Source organism: Lutra lutra, chromosome 4 (genome assembly GCF_902655055.1).
Source record: "Lutra lutra chromosome 4, mLutLut1.2, whole genome shotgun sequence".
NCBI classification, from domain to species: Eukaryota; Metazoa; Chordata; class Mammalia; order Carnivora; family Mustelidae; genus Lutra; species Lutra lutra.
In genome coordinates, this window is record NC_062281.1 from 134,573,382 (window position 1) to 134,591,326 (window position 17,945).

The 17,945-nt window shown below is 38.0% G+C and overlaps 1 protein-coding gene across 5 annotated transcripts in view; it reads left to right on the forward strand.

Annotated features, from left to right (window-relative positions):
• The window catches only part of SLC44A5 (solute carrier family 44 member 5), a 405,375-nt gene that overhangs the window by 297,164 nt on the left and 90,266 nt on the right, over positions 1-17,945 (forward strand). For 4 of the 5 annotated variants that reach the window (XM_047728191.1, XM_047728193.1, XM_047728192.1 and 1 more), the window contains one exon: positions 2,934-3,018. In XM_047728191.1, coding sequence (XP_047584147.1) covers positions 2,934-3,018 — 85 coding nt within the window. Of the gene's footprint in view, positions 1-2,933; positions 3,019-9,642; positions 9,685-17,945 lie in introns of those variants that run through there. The other variant, XM_047728195.1, reaches the window with a different exon arrangement.

Here is a 17,945-nt window from a genome sequence, read left to right on the forward strand (position 1 = left end):
TGAGGGGCGCTTGGGTGGCTCAGTAGGTTATGTGTCCGACTCTTGATGTTGGCTCAGGTCATGATTTTGGGGTTGTGCAGTCGGGCTTACATGCTGGGCATGGAGCCTGCTTAGGATTCTCTCTCTCTGCCCCTCCCTGCCATCTCTTTACTGCAGCTCTGTTTTTTTTACCCTACAAAATCTGAGTGAAAATAACATCTACCTTATAGAATTATTGCAAGACTCAAATGAGACAATGGATGCAATACATTTAGCATAGAACTTGACCCATTGTAAGTAATTAATACATTGAAGCTCTTATCATTATACTGTTTCCTCAATCTATAAATTCTTCCCTGCTCCTGGCTACCTGGTCCAAGTTCTAGGCATTTTTCAGTCTTTGCCAGGTTCAGCTCTTCTCTATGGCTTTGGTAAACTTTAAAGATTTTATTTATTTATTTGAGAGGGCATGAGTGCATGGGCATGAGGGAGGGGCAAAAGGAGAGGGGGGAGAGAGAGAATCTCAAGCAGACTCTTTGTTGAGGGTGGAGCCTGACTTGAGGTTCAATCTCACCACCCTAGATCATGACCTGAGCAGAATTTGAGTCAGATGCTAAACCAACTGAGCCACTCAGGTGCCTGCTTTTGCAAATTTTGTTGTCTCCTTGTTTTTCTTGAGAAGTCTGATATAAACTATATTGGTATTGACTTCTAGTACAGGACACATAGTGGCCCCTTAGTAAATTCTTTGGTTAATTGATGAAAAAGGGAAAGAAACTATGGTAGATTCTGCTGATGCCCCCATATCCTCTCCATTCTTCTGGGTTTGCTTGCAGCTATGGTAGGCTATTTTACCATGCCCCCCAGTAAGCATGTTCTATGTGGTTCCTCAGAAGGTCCTCAGCAGGATGGAGTCATCACGCCCCCAACAGTACCCCACTTGTGAACATGCCTTTTGTTGGCTTTGCTTCCTTCCCTATCTCATTCCCACTTATGCTTCCTAGAATTATCTCCTAAATTAACCTACCCACAGCAAAGTCCTTATCTTCGGGATTTACGTCTGGGAAACCTAAAACAGGAACTAACGTTACCAAGTCCATATCGCATGCAAAGCACCATGTTAGGCATTATACTTTATTATCTTCTTTCATACTCTCAACATTCTTATGGGATTTGGTATTATTATGCCCATTTTGTAGCAACAAAGCCGAAACTAAAACAATTAAATGACTTGTTCAGTGTCATAAGTATATTAAGAAGCCAACCTAGCAATCTAAATACTTCTTTATGTGCCATTTCTGAGTTAATATTTGTATAGGAAAGGAATAAAATATTTCAGGGTAAAAGAAAAATATTGCAGGAAATAGGTAAAAGTGGACCTCTTAGTTTTAGTTAAAATGTGACTCCAAAAAAAGACATAAAAGCAGAGTATAATGAAATAGCATCCAGAGACATTGGCCACTGAATGCTTAGATGACATTTAAATGCTTTCTTTACAGTCCACTATCTTTGTTCTGGGAAATACAGACAGGAAGATAAGGCAGCAGAGGACTGCCTGAGTGAGTCAGATTTTATAAGACTATATTAGAAGATGAAACGGCTCTATGACATTGAAGAAAGAATGAAACAAAGACTTTTCTGGGTACTTAGATAATAAAAGGAAAGACTTGGATGGATGAGAAAAATTATTGAGAAAAATTTCTCTTCCATATTAAAATTCTCATTCAGAATTGATGTTTTTTTTTTTTTTTTTTAAAGATTCTATCCATTCATTTGACAGAGATCACAAGCAGGCAGAAAGGCAGGCAGAGAGAGAGAGAGAGGAGGAAGCAGGCTCGCCGCTGAGCAGAGAGCCCAACGCGGGGCTCGATCCCAGGACCCTGAGACCATGACCTGAGCTGAAGGCAGAGGCTTTAACCCACCGAGCCACCCAGGCGCCCCCAGAATTGATTTTTTTTTATCTTCCTGAGTCAGTCACACAGGCCATGTACGTAAGGGTGATTGAATTATTACATGAACTGTCAAATCCAATAAATGTGAGTAAGGAGATAGCTGGGCAACTGTTAAAGGAAGCAAAGGAAAAAGAGATAGGTTTTCCATATGCAGAGGCAAGTGTTTTCAGATGGCTAGTGCATTTTCTAGATTTTTAGGAACTATATAAATCAACCTGAGAAAGTTAGAAACATTCAGTTAGAATTAGACGGTACTATTTAGCTAATGCCTGTTACTTTCTGTCATTCTATATTCTCACTGTCAGTCAAGTTCATAATTCTTGGAAAATAAAGGTTGATGAGTTTATATGATGTAAAGCCCAGCATTTTCTGAGGAAACAGAATCAAGCCTTCTTAAGTTTGAGAACACTTGATATTTATACTAAGCTTTGAGATTATCTTGACAAAATGTAGAAAAAATCTTTATTATATATTGCCACTAAAGTTGCTGATGTTTGCCTTTCATAATGGCACATAAAGTCATAAAGAACTAGTCAATGTGAATTGGGTACTACAGTTTCATTCGGTTGAATTTTTAAATGGTTTTTACTTATATATAACCCAAAAGAATTACATCATAATATTTACTGTAAATTTATTAGTTCTGCTATGAAGTCATTTAGTTTTAAGCCCTAGAAAAAAAGTGACTTCTAGCCAACCAAGCATTTGTAATGTGCCCTCTAATTCACATTCTAATAAATGTCATTTTCTAAGTGCATTACCTCAGGTTTTGGCTACAACCCAGATGAGTCCTGAGAGATTAAGAGAAATGTGTTTTCTGACTGATTCATCCATATTTTATTTTACTTTTCATTAAGAAATTACTCTTTGAAGAAAATCAATAATCTCCTGTGACTGAGGGGAGAGGTTAGTGTGTTGCAGTCATGCATTCTAATTTCTCAAATCAGACTGCCTTTAGTCAGCTGTCACTGATAGAGTTTTTGTCCTTTCTTGTTCCTGCAGCCTGGGTACATGGAGACCCCAGGAGAGTGGCCTACCCTACAGACAGCAAGGGTCACTTTTGTGGCCAGAAGGGCACCCCCAATGAGTGAGTATAGCTGCCTTTCCTTTGTCTGATATTACTGTCTAAGGGGGAGGCAAGAAATTTTAACTGAACCAGCATGAGTTCACTCCTTGGTGAGTCTCAGGTAGAAAGTACACCAGGTGAGTTGTCACACAAAGGAAACTTTATTTGCACTAAATAAGTTGATCACAGGAAATAAAGTTGTAACTCTCTGAGCAAGGGTGAATGGGTTCCTTTTATTTAAGGTTAGGATGAATATTTAGATAGGAAAGCCTTGTCATCGTATGCAGAGGTAGGTAGAAGGTCATACATGAACCTTAAAGAACTATGCCTAAAGATATATATGTATTATAGACTTTTGAGATATATATCATGTGGTATGTAAATGAGGCTCATGCTCCATCTTGGGCAGAGATTTTAGTATTACGATGAAGTAAAGGTAATTGTAGGTCATTCCAGAAGTCACTCCATGGTCCATCTATATAGAAGTGAGTCAGGGTTTAGCTCAAACTGGCTTGGTGGTCTGGGCCACCAGAGCTCTTCCTCAGGCAGTCATTATTGCTTGAGGTAGTTTCAATGTCCATCATGAGACGTTATCCCCATAAGGTCCTTTTTCTGAGTTAAGAACTAAGTTGGGAGGAAGAGCTTAAGGAAAATGTGGGACAAATGTTGGTGGGTACAAGCAGGTGAGCCGTAATGGCCAGGACTTGGGGTCTCGCTGGTGAGAAAATAATTTGTACAATAATCCTACTAGACTTCGTAGGAAGATTGAAATTCAAAAAGGAGTTTTTCCCACCAGTTTTTTCTTAGAGTCCTTTTATAAGCAATTGGGAAGTTTCCTACTATATGACTTAGGACAAGTTGTCATTGTTATGCAGCATTTTATTAGAATGCATGAAGACTCTGCTTAGTAAAAGTATAATTATAGTGGATGAATTGGATGAGTGATTTTTATCAGAAGCCATATTTTAAAATGCCTTATGAAATAGGCTTTTGGAAGGCTGAGTTCTGACTAGCTAAACATTACAGTTAGAATTGTTTTTGCCACAGTGCCTACTGACAAATCACTTTGCTTTTGAAAATGTGTGTCACCCAGAAGTCTTCAGTGAGTGGTAGACTTTTCAGGGCTCCTTGGTCACCACAGATAATGGCTCTGACTAGCTGAAATAAAAGAGAATGTTCTATCAAATTCCTTTCTAATGTTAATCATAACAAAAGTTTCCAATTTCCGAAAGCAAGTTTTCTATTTCTTTACCTTAAAAAAACAAAATAAAAACATAAATTTCACATTTTTAGAAACTCTCCTCTACTTTCCCACTGGTCCATTTCTTTTCTGGCAATACGTGGGTTTTTACTAGATTTCCTGGTTCTTCATAGCTAAATCCGTTTCTATAAAAGTTGGCATTGAATGGGTTAAAAAAAAAAGCAGCCCTCACCTCTACCAAAAACAAAAAAATATAAGTCCCAAAACATTTTTTGTGTGCTTTCGTGTGAATGTTTGTTGTGTTCAGTCTGTTGCCCACCCATAACTTTGGAGCTTATTATTCTAAGAGATACAAATTTAAAAAATAGATTCAGGAAAGTATTAAAATTCACAGAGTAGAATTATTACAGATGATCGAGAGAAACTAGAAATTTGGGCAGCAGGGTGGGTGAGGATCAAATCCTTAATCATATCAGATTGAGTTTATGACAGAGGAGCGAACTCCTACAAAATCTCCTCGTTGCCCATTGGAGACTGGACTAAATCCTCATCTAGAGCAGTAATTCTTTTTTTTTTTTTTTTTTAAAGATTTTATTTATTTATTTGACAGAGAGAAATCACAAGTAAGCAGAGAGGCAGGCAGAGAGAGAGGAGGAAGCAGGCTCCCTGCCGAGCAGAGAGCCCGATGCGGGGCTCGAACCCAGGACCTGGGATCATGACCTGAGCCGAAGGCAGCGGCTTAACCCACTGAGCCACCCAGGCGCCCCTAGAGCAGTAATTCTTATTTTAACCTCAGTAACTCAGAAAATCTTAGACATTGCCAAAAAACTTTTACACTATGAAGGACAAAGAAAGCACCAGATGGTGTAAAAAAAAAAAAAAAATCATACAAATGTCTAAATCTCTAGTTCTTAAAATAGGCTATTTTAAAAAGGATCTGTGTAACAGTAAGTTTTCTAGATCTAAGCCAATGACCTACTTATTTCCAACAAAAATGGGATACTACAAATTGCAGCACCTAAAGATCGTTCAAAGACAATCCTAGTGTAACACAGACATGTTCATTAACATATGATTTATAACAACAATATATTGGAAACTCTACAGATATCCAGCAATGTGTGGATGATGATAAATTATGATGCCTCTAATGTAATGGAGCCATTAAAAATTATGTTTATGTTTTTAGGAGGTTATTCTGTTGATTTTTTCCTTTATAGTTTTTAGATTTTTTTTATTGTTATGTTGGTCACCATACAGTAGTACATCATTAGTTTTTGATGTAGTGTTCCATGATAAATTGTTTGCATATAACACCCTGTACTCCATGCAATCTGTGCCCTCATTAGTACCCATCACCCAGCTCACCCATCCCCTCAACACCCTCCCTTCTAAAACTCCCAGTTTGTTTCCCAGAGTACATAGTCTCTCATGGTTTGTCTCCTGCTCTGATTTCTCTCCCTTCATTTTTCCCTTCCTTCTCCTAATGGCCTCCATGTTATTCCTTATGTTCCACAAGTAAGTGAAACCATATGATAATTGACTTTCTCTGTTTAACTTATTTCACTCAGTATAATCTCCTCCAGTCCCATCCATGTTGATGCAAAAGTTGGGTATTCATCCTTTCTGATGGCTGACTAATATTCCATCGTGTATATGGACTGCATCTTCTTTATCCATTCATCTGTTGAAAGGCATCTAAGCTCTTTCCACAATTTAGCTATTGTGGACATTGCTGCTATGAACACTGAGGTGCATGTGACACTTCTTTTCACTATATCTGTATCTTCGGGGTAAATACACAGTAGTGCAATTGCCAGGTCATAGGGTATAGTTCTATTTTTAATTTTTCAAGGAAATTTCACACTGTTTTCCCAAGTGGCTGCACCAACTTGCATTCCCACCAACAGTGTAAGAGGGTTCCCCTTTCTCCACAATGTCTCCAACCTTTGTTGTTTCTTGTTTTGTTGATTTTTGCCATCCTAACTGGTGTAAGGTAGTATCTCAGTGTGGTTTTGATTTGAATTTCCCTGATGGCTAAGGATAGTGAGCACTTTTTCATGTGTCTGTTAGCCAATTTTATGTCTTTTTTGGAGAAGTGTCTGTTCATGTCTTCTGCCCATTTTTTGACTTGATTATTTGTTTTGTTTTTTTTGGGGGGGGTATTGAGTTTGAGAAGATCTTTATAGATCTTAGGTATCAGCCCTTTCTCTGTAGTGTCATTTGCAAATATCTTCTCCTATTCTGTAGGTTACCTTTTAGTTTTGCTGACTGTTTCTTTTGCTGCGCAGAAGGTTTTTGTCTTGATGAAGTCCTAATAGTTCATTTTTGCCTTTGTTTCCCTTCCCTTTGGAGAAGAGTCTTGCAAGAAGTTGCTGCAGCCAAGGTTGAAGAGGTTGCTGCGTGTGCTCTCCTCAAGGATTTTGATGGATTCCTGTCTCACATTGAGGTCTTTCATCTATTTAGAGTTTATCTTTGTGTAGAGTGTAAGAGAATGGTTGAGTTTCAGTCTTCTGTATATAGCTGTTCAATTTTCCCAGCACCATTTATTGAAGAGACTGTCTTTTTCCCATTGGATATTTTTTCTGCTTTTTCAAAGATTATTTGACCATAGAGGTGATAGTCCATATCTGGGCTCTCTATTCTGTTCCATTGGTCTATGTGTCTGTTTTTGTGCCCATACCATACTGTCTTGGTGATCACAGCTTTGTAATATAGCTTGAAATCAGGCAATGTGATGCCCCCAGCTTTGTTTCTCTTTTTCAGCATTTCTTTGGCAATTTGGGGTCTTTTCTGGTTCCATACACATTTTAGGATTGTTTGTTCCAGCATTCTGAAAAATTGCCATTGTTATTTTGATTGGGATAGCATTGAAAGTATAGATTGCTCTAGGCAGCAGACATGTTAATAATGTTTATTTTTCTGATCCACGAGCATGGAACGTTTTTCTGTCTTTTTGTGTCTTCAATTTCTTTCATGAGTATTCTCCTAGAGTATAGATCCTTTACCTCTTTGGCGAGGTTTATTCCAAGGTATCTGATGGTTTTTGGTGCTATTGTAAGTGGAATTGATTCTCTAATTTCTCTTTGTACAGTTACATTGCTAGTATATAAGAAAGCAACTGATTAGTTTCTGGATTTTGTGTCATGACTAGAACTGCTTTCCTACTCTTGAAAATAACATTCACCTTTATTTCTCTAGTATTATTGTGGTTCCCTTAATTTTATATTTAAATTTCTAATCTACTTGGAATTTCTTTTTTGTAAATAGACTGAAGTAGGAATCCAAATTTTTTCTAACTGCAGATGCAATTATCTGAGAATAGTTGGTAGTTGGTTGAGCAATATGTTTTCCCCACTGATTTCTGATACCATAACTATTATGTAATAATTACATAATACATAATAAATTTATAGTTTTAAGCTTCTCAATTGTTTTAATTCTTATAATAAATGTATATTAATATGAAAATTTATGAAGGATGTTTAAATGATGGTTAGTTTTTAATCGTAAGTTAAAATATTTATGAGAATGTCAGATTTCAATCACTTAAACAGTGTGGAATTATCATAGAAATAGGCAGAAATAAGTAAATACATTTATAAATATAAATTTGGAATGTGATAAAGGTGGGATTTTGAATCAGTAACAAAGATGAATTGTTAAATGGTACTGGATTAATGGAAATACTATTCAAAAATTAGATATTTATCTCCTACCTTACACCAAAATGAATACTGAAACACTGAAGATTTTGTACATAAAATATACAATGAAAGAAGTAACAGAAGAAAACATAGAGGTATGTTTATAGAATTATGTCAGTATCAATGCTGGCAAAAGTCAGAAAATAACATAATGGCTAATAATCATACGAGACACTGTTCAACCATAGTTAAAGAAATGCAAATTAATACTTTTTTTGTTTATTAGGTTGTCAGATTTAAAACATTAAAATTTTACAGTGCTAAACAGAGTAAGGGGGGAAAAGGCATCTCATTTTCTACTATGGTAATGAAATATAATATATGAAATGAAATACAATATTTATCAAAACCATGGTATCTAAATGTGGTGTCTCCCTCTCATGAGATGGAATGGGAGGCACCAAATGTGGGGCTACTATCAGGTGGAAGCCAGTGGCACTGGCAGTAGCAAGAATTCACCTGAGGCAGGGGTGCTTGGGTGGCTCAGATGTTTCGGCATCTGCCTTTGGCTCAGGTCATGATCTGCAGGTCTTGGGATGGAGCCTTGCATCAGGCTCCCTGATCAGTGGGGAGCCTTCTTCTCCGTCTCCTTCTGCCCCTCCCCCTGCTGTTTATTGAATACACCTCAAGGGAGCTGCAGGCCAGAGAGTAGAGGAGAGGTGATCTGCAAGGAAGGTAGTGGGTGGGGGCTGTTTTTAAAGGGGGAAGGTGAGGAGGTTTGGAAACATGAACTTCCCTGTTTTGGTAACTGTGGCTGGTTGTAAGTGGCCCATGGGTTATCTCTAACCTATGGACCTTTTGAGGTGGGTCCCCTGATGGGCCTGTTGTATTCATTCAGCCAGGGTCACTTTGGGCCCTTCTACCTTGATCAAGTTTCCATTGCTCAAGCCTGTTGTCTAAAAGTGGCTTCTCCGAAATACTCGTCCAATTTGTATGTTCTTCCTGATTCGGCAGTTTTCCTCCTAGAAACTTATCTAGTGGAAATTTGCATAAAATTTCCTAATGTTACAGTGATACAGGTACTATGAAATAGTAGTAATAAAGTGGGAACAGCTTACATGTCCATCAATAGAGATTAATTAAATAAATTATTAGTACAGTCCTATGATAAAGTGTTGCATATTTACCAGTCCTAAAAACCTTGAACATAAACTGGTAAAATATCATTAAAATAACACACACACACACACACACACACACACACACACACACACACACACACACACATTTCTGTTGTAAAATGAAATGCATCTATGTTAGGATGTGTAATTAGTTTAAGAACCCCAAACGAAACAGTCCAGGAAATTCTTGTTAGATTATAACAGAGTTAGTGTCATGATGTACTTCCAACAACTTTTAGATTTTCAGCTCTCAAAGACCTTCCTTATAACTAAGCTTAAATTTCATGTTTAGAAATGGCATGATAATATTTGGGATGTAGTTTGGCCATTTTGTGTTTTGTTTATCCATGCCTAACCAAAAGGACTCTTGGAGAAGCACCAGAGTTTTCTAAAATGTTGAAACAGATAAGACAGAGACCTCAAAGGAAAACAGAGTGCTCAGTTGATGTAACTTTCTCTGTCTATTGAGTTTCAGGGAAGTTATTCCTGACTTGCATATGTTCCTGTTCTTTGGGATTTCCACTCAATTGATTTTGATGCCACCTTCTGGCTACTACAAAAACTTCAGCTTATAGAGGTGTTTTGAACATGGACGCAGCACAGTTACCAAATCAGAGGGAAATACCATCCCTAGTATGTGATTCAGTTAGAGACACAGGTAAGATTAAGAGGCCAAAACTCTTCCGTTTAAGTTTTGGCATCTAAGTCAAGCAAGAAAACTTGTCTTCAGTTTACTGAAGAACCTCTCCTAAAATAGCAAGAAATTCTCACCAATTTGTTGGAACACACTACAAGCCCAGATGTATTACTTGATTTAATTTTAAAAATCTATATTGATATAATAGGTATAATATATACATGTAAAGATAAACTGAATATTAATGAAAAGCTTATAAAGGCAATAAAAGCAATGGTCTCCTGTCCTATGACTCCTTACTGACAATTTCATTCCAGAGACCCTCTCTTCTTTCTCTGGTTCACTTAGTGAATTCAGGCTGCTATAACAAAATACGATAGACTGGTTGGCTTGTGAATGACAGAAATTCATTTCTTACAGTTCTAGGGACTGGAAGTCCAAGATCAGGGTGCCAATGTAGTCAGGCTCTTGGTGAGGGCCTGTTCCCCAGTGTGCAGACGGAAGTCCTCTCTCTGCATCTTCAAATGGAGGAAGGGGCTAGAGAGCTCTCTGGAGTCTAAGAGCACTAATCCTGTTCGTGGGGGCTCCACCCACATGACCCATTCACCTCCCAAAAGTTCTACTTCCTAGGATTATCACACTGGGGGTTAGGATTTCAGCATATGAATTTGTGCTTAGACACAGGCATTCAGTCTGTAACACTGGCCTTAGTTCTCTGGTGGTTTTTTGCATAACTTTAAGTAATATGCTTACTCTTTTGTTCTGTGCTTTATTAATGTTAGAAAGTATGCATTAAAAAAAGTATTCATTGCCAGCCTGCTATGAAAAATGAAGATTTAATTCAGGATCTTCACCTGATCCCTCCCTCCTCCCTTGTTTGCAGTTAGATTATTATCTTTAGATTTTCATAAGGTTACTTCTGTGACTTTAAATAGTATACTAACACCTCTATTTCTTGTTCCATTAACTTTTGTCAGTGTTGTGATTCCTCTTTATATAAAAGGAGGATATTATCCTGCTACCCTTCTCTCCCTTCCCCTTCCACTTTCTATATTTACCTTTTCGTAAATAAATTTGTTATGATGTTCAGTTCTGCAACTTTAACAGAACCTTTCTTGTTCCACTGGTAGGTTGATTTTAGAAGTTAGAAGCAAAAGACTTTGACTGTGTTATAACTCTGTAAACTTCATTCAATACCAGGCCATATCAAAGTCAAATCTTTTGCTTTATTAGTGGCTTAGTATCATCCCACATTTTAGTTTGCTTTAACATAGGATATTAACATTCTTAATTATATTTTGTTTGCCAACAAGTTTTTTTCCTTAAAAATTTTTTAACTGGCCTATAGTTGACTTATAGTGTTACCTTTTATGTAATATAATATGTAATTATATGTAAAAATGTTGACATAATGTTTCGGGTGTGCAAAGTAGTGATTCAGCAACTGTATACATTTCCATATGCTTACCATGTCAAGGGTAGTTACTATCTGTCTTCAGAGAAAGTTATTACAGTATTATTGACTCTATTCCCTATGCTGTGCTTCTCATCCCTGTGACCTATTTATTTTATAATTGGAAGTATGTACCTTTTAATCCTCATCTGCCTATTTTGCTTATCTCTCTGCTCCTATCCCTCTGGTAACCACCAGTTTATTCTCTGTATTTATGAGTCTGTTGCTCTTTTGTTGTATTCATGTGTTCACTTGTTCTGTGGCATATAAACATAATGGAATATTAGCCATTAAAAAGGAATGAAATCTTGCCATTTGCAATAAAATGGATGGAACTAGAAGGTATTATGTGAAGTATTTTAATGAACAACCTTTATCAGGACCACAAGTTTTGCTACCCAATCACCCCATTTTTCAGAGGTCCCTTTTTTCTGAAGACAACCCTGTAGAACCTCTGTCCTTTTGTTTCACTCAGGACCTGGTAAATTTTAGATCTACTGCATAACTTTAATTTGGGGACCTGTTTATCCCATTAGATTGGATCCTGATTCTAGAGTTGCCAGATTTAGTGATCAAAAACACAGAATGCCCACTTAAATTTTAATTTTGGATAAACAACAGACACTTGTTAAAGTATGTACATGTCCCATGTACTGTTTCCTGTTTGCCAATTTATATTCCTTGCTGACACCCTTGTTTTGATGGAGAACATTTTCCATCTTCCTAGGAAAAGAAAGCACAGGAAGTATATTTCCCAAGTCCCTAGAAATACTTTTTTCTCTTTATAGTTGATTGATGGCCTACTGAAAGATTTGTACTCTTTTTTTTTCATTTTATTTTATTTTATTTTATTTTATTTTATTTCTTTCCAGTGTTCCAGCATTCATGGTTTATGCACTACACCCAGTGCTCCATGCAATACCTGCCCTCTAATACCCACCACCAGCCTCACCCAACCCCCTACCCCCCTCCCCTTCAAAATCCTCAGTTTGTTTCTCAGAGTCCACAGTCTCTCATGGTTTGTCTCCCCCTCCGACTTTCCCCAACTCACTTCTCCTTTGAAAGACAATTTTTGTCAGAGATTTGAAGACATTTTTTTCAGTGTTTTTGGAGTCCAGTATGGCTAATGCCAGTCTGATTCACATACTTTGTGGTGACATTTTTCCTTTTGGAAAAGATATTTAAAATCATTTCTTTATCCTTAGTGTTTTGAAATCCCACAATGTGACATAGAACTTTTTCTCTTCTTAAATTCTTTTTGTTCAGTCCTGAGTCTGTTAATTCTGGAAAACTAGGATTCTTATTAGCCCTGGAAAATTTTCTTCAATTATTTCTTTGCTGTTTTCATTTTTTCCATTTTATTGGTTGTCTCTTTGGAATTCTGTTATTCATACCTTGGACTTCCTGGATTAATTTCTTTTTTTTTTCTTTTCTTTTTTTTTTTTTTTTGGTTTCACATTTTTATTTAAATTTCAGTTCGTTAACATACAATGTAATGTTAATTTCAGGTGTAGTTTAGTGATTCATCACTTTCTATAATACCCAATGCTGCTCACAACCAGTGCCCATTTAACCCATCCCCCCACCCATCTCCTCTCCAGCAACCCTCAGTTTGTTCTCTATAGTTAAGAGTTGGTTTTATGGGTTACCTCTCTTTTCCCCCTTCTGTTCATGTTTTGTTTCTTAAATTCCACATAGGACTGAACTCATAGTATTTTTCTTTCTCTTACTGACTTATTTCACTTAGCATAATGCTCTCTAGTTTCATCATTTGTTTCAAATGGCAAGATTTCATTCTTTTTAATGGCTGAGTAATATTCCTGTGTGTGTGTGTGTGTGTGTGTGTGTGTGTGTACACACACCCCAAATATTCTTTATCCATTCATCAGTTGAGGAGCATTTCGGCTCTTTCCACAGTTGGACTATTGTTGATAGTGCTGCTATAAACATTGGGATGCATGTATCCCTTCAAATGAGTATTTTTGTATCTTTTGGGTGAAAGTCTGTACCATGGCTGGGACATAGACTATTCTATTTTTAACTTTCTGAGGAGCCTCCACACTGTTTTCCAGAGTGGCTCCACCAGTGTGCATTCCTACCAACAGTGTAAGAGTGTGTCCCTTTCTCCACATCTTTGCCAACATTTGTTGTTTCCTGTGTTGTTATTTTTAGCCATTCTGACAGGAATGTGGTGATATCTCACTGTAGTTTTATTTGCATTTTTCTGATGAGCAGTGATATTGAGCAACTTTTCATGTGTCTGTTGGCCATCTGGAAGTCTTCTTTGGAAAAATGTCTGATCTTGTCTTCAGCCCATTTTTTAACTGGATTATTTGTTTTCTGAGTGTTGAGTTTGATAAGTTCTTTTTAGATTTTAGATACCAACACTTTATCAGACGTGTCATTTGCTAATATCTTCCTCCATTTTATTGATGCCTTATAGTTTTGTTGTTTCCTTTGCTGTGCAGAAGATTTTTATCTTGATAAAGTCCCAATAGTTCATTTTTGCTTTTGTTTTCCTTGCCTCCAGTGACAGGTCTAGTAAGAAGCTGCTACAACTGATGTCAAGGAGGTTATCATCAAAGAGGATTTTGCTGGTTTCCTATCTCACATTTAGGTCTTTAATCCATTTTTATTTTTGTGTGTGGTGTAAGAAAGTGTCCAGTAAATGGCATTGCTTATGGTTTTCCCTGTCCACTCAAAGAGTCCCCTTTAACATTTTTTGTAGGGCTGGTATAGTGGTCATGAATTCCTTTAATTTTTGTTTGTCTGGGAAATTCTTTTTTTCTTTCTATTCTATCTGATTGCCTTGCTGGATAGAGCATTCTTAGTTGCAGGTTTTTTTCTTTCAGTATTTTGAATATATCATGCCAGCCTCTTCAGGCCTACAAAATTTCTGCTGAAAAATCAGCTGATGGCCTTATGGGATTTTCCTTGTATGCACCTGTTTTCTTTTGCTGCTTTTAAAATTCTCTCCTTACCACTACTTTTTGCCATTTTAATTACTATGTATCTTGGTGTGGACCTTCCTGGATTGATTTTGATGGGGGTTCTCTGGGAGTTTTGAATCTAGATTTCTGTCTCCTTCCCCAGATTTGAGAAGTTTTCACCTATTATTTCTTCAGATAAATTTTCTACCTCCCTTTTTTCTTTCTTCTCTTTCTAGGATCTGTATAATGCAAATGTAGATAGACTGGATGGTGTCACTGAGGTCCCTAAGTCCTTTTTCATTTTGTATTATTTTTCTCTCACCTATTCAGGTTGATTGCTTTCTATTAGTCTGTCCTCCAGATCATTAATTTTTTTCTCCATCTCCTCTAGTCCACTATTTATTCCATTTAGTTTTTTTTTTAATTTTTGTTATTTCTTCATCTCTGGTTTGTTTTTGTTTTCTGTCTCTTTGTTGACGGTCTCATTGAGTTCCTCCACTCTTTTCTCAAGTCCACTGAGTATTTTTGTGTCCATTATTTTAAATTCTCCATTTAAGAGAAGGTATATATATTATTTCATTACATTTAGTGCTCTTGCTATAATTTTGTCCTCTTATTTGGAACGAGTTCATCTGTCTCCTTAATTCGTGGAACTCTGTGTCTATTTTTATGTGTTGGGAAAGTCAGCTATATTTCCTGCTCTTGAAAGTAATGGCCTTATAAAGGGGAGGTCCTGCAGTTCCCTGCCCTGCAATGTTCTCCGTTTACCAGAACTCTGGCACTTTAGGAATGTATGTTGGGTGTGCCCTGCTGTGGTGGCTGAGCTGTTTTTGCCTTTAGTCCAGTTATCTGCAATGGCTCTCTCCTTGTGGGCAGCGTTGTGCCCTGTGTTAGTGGACTAGTCTGCAGCCATCTTGCACTTGAATTGAGTCAGACTAAATGTTTGCTAGAGATGCTGTAGCACCAAACTGTGGGGTTCTTTTCTCTCTGCTGTCCCTTGAGAAGTTTTTGTTGGTGGGAAGGGCCAGTATTCAGACCAGATGTCTGCCCATCCTAACTTTGTGGCCAAATTCGGTCTGGTATGTGTGGTTATCACCCCCTCTCCCCTGGGTAGGAGTCACTTTGAAGTTGTGCTGGCATCTCTCAGGGCTGCTTGCACACTGCCAGGCTCATGGCAGGACTTTGAACGGTCTCTCCATGGTTGTATTGGAGGGGACAAGTCCACAGGAGAACACAGGGGTGAGGTGTACGGTGTCAGGAAGCTTTGCTCAGGTCTGCTTAGGAGTGGCCCTAGAATAAAGGCTTGGCTGTGGAGAGGCATGTCTGCTGTAGACTGCGAGGGCAGGGTACAGTGTTAGCAAGCGAGGTTATCAAGTTAACAAGTTATCAAGGCACTATGTTGGTTAGACACAGGTGTCCCTGTGTCTAAGCTGAGGGGCATTGTAAGGGGAGGAATGACACCTGTCCTCTTTTGTTCTTGGTGAAATCCCCCCAAATCCCTGCCCTTCCAGCCTTCACTCCCAGATTAGTAAACAAATCTCCATCCTGTGTATCCCAAGTGTTTTTCAAACTGCTGCTTCTATACTGTACCATAGTGGGACTGCTGGTTGTGCTATCTTTTTAAGGGTGGGGAGTCCATTTCCTCTTGTCTTCCAGGCTCTCCCAGCTCTTCCAGAGTCCACCCTGCTGACTTTTAAAGTTCCAGGTATTAAGCCCCAGTGACTGTAAAAACTCACAAAACTCATTCTGTCTGGTTTTCAAAGCCAAATGCTGCTGTGGTTTATCTTCTCCATGCAGATTCTCTATGCCTGGGATACCTGGTTTACTTGTATTGTCCCTCTGGGGACAGTCCCGTGGGTCTGTTTAACTCTTCTCTGTATCTCTGTTCTTCCTACCCCCTTCAGGGTGACCTCTTCTTTACATTTAGCTTTGGAGAATCTGTTCTGCCAATCTTTTGGTCATTTTCTGGGTTATTTATACTGATGGGGGTATTCTCTTGTTGTATCCATGGGATGTGGTGAGCTTAGGGTCTTCCTACTCCCCCATTTTCCTCATTTTTTTATCTTTAAAGGCTTTATCCTCTATTTGTTCCTTTGTAATGATATAATATTTTTATTTTATGGACAGTCTGCTTGAATTACCTTGAAAATACTGGATTTTCTTTCAAGGTCCATCCTATGCACTAAATTATTTTGTTTCATTCAGCATCAGTTTTAGTTTTGTGTTTTTTTTAATTTAGTCTTTCTCTTTCATATTCTGATTCCTCCTTACATTTCTGATTCTACTTGATTACCCATTATTATTTAAAAAAAAATAAGTCACTTGTGTGAATTGGTCCCACAGCTATGTTAGTAAGTCAGTTTTCCTGTGAGACCTCTGCTCTGTAGAAGGTAATGAAGCCACGTTTGCTGTTGTATTTCACTGCAGCATGAACTGATGGGAAGCTGGCTGTCAGGCATGTGCTTGGGAAAATGCCAGAATATGAAGGCATCTAGGCTGGGACACCAAATTCCATAAAATCCTTTGCTAACCCCAGAAGTTCCATAATGGAGGAATTCCATAATGGAGGCCTCAATTTTGCATGTTTTTCTTGGATGCTGGAATTCCAAGTGCCAAGATATGGGAAAAACAGAGAGGTGCTGGTTTGTACTATAACTCTGTATATAAACCTTCAGTTACTTTTGTGATCAGCCACATTTTTCATTTTCAACTCTGATTCCAGCATCTCATGATTTCTAACAGGCAAGTTGTATCTCACCCTTTCCCTACCCTTCTGTGGTGCATTCATCACTCAACATACTCTCATATGCTTTCCATCTTCAAGAAATTGTTGAACTCTCATACAGTTGTGAACAGATCCTGTCTTTCCCACCTTTAGCTGGTGTGGTGAGGTTTATTCCTTTTTGTACTTCCATTCTTTTATTTCTGTGAGTCTCAGGAAAGAGGAGAGAAGGCTTAAGTGCATGGTACATCATTTTGAACTAGTAGTTTGCAGTTGATTTTACTTTGTTGTTTCTTGATGGAAATACAGTTTAAGTTAGTTACTCCCTCATTCACTCCCATGGAATTTCTCAGTTGCAACCACCATCCCCAAGGCTCCACCTGAGGAATTTGAGGTTCACTGAAGTTTGTTTTTGTTTTTTTAAGATTTATTTTAGAGAAAGAGTACATGGGTGGGGGGAATTGCAAAGAAAGAGCACAGAACACAATGTGGGGTTCTGTCCCAAAACCCTGAGATCATGACACTGAACTGAAATCAAGAGTCAGGGGCACCCAATGAGGTTCACTGATGTTTAAAGATATCAGACAGACCAGGGTTGAACGTAGATTTGTACTGGGAGTCAAAGGAGTTTTCTAAGATGAAACAACAGCTTACTCTGGAGTTATTCTCATTCATTCAGCAACACTTAATAAATATCTAGAATGGGGCGCCTGGGTGGCTCAGTGGGTTGAAGCCTCTGCCTTTGGCTCGGGTCATGATCCTGGGGTCCTGGGATCGAGCCCCGCATGGGACTCTGTGCTCAGCAGGGAGCCTGCTTCCTCCTTTCTCTCTGCCTGCTTCTCTGCCTACTTGTGATCTCTGTCAAATAAATAAATAAAATCTTAAAAATAAATAAATAAATATCTAGAATGTGCCAAGTACTAGGATAAGTGTTGGAAAAGTGGGATATAAAGGTGAAAGAGGTATAAACCTTACCCTTGACAATAGCATAATCTGGTGAATAACTTGAGTTTATGTAGCATTTTGCAGTTTATAAATCAATTTTACCTATAGGGGACTCTTGACACAGGGATTTACATTCACAGTTTTAATTACTCCCAAGGAACTCCAGTGATGCATGACATGCAATTATTTATTTGCATAGATGCAAATTCAAATCACATGTACCACAAGACTG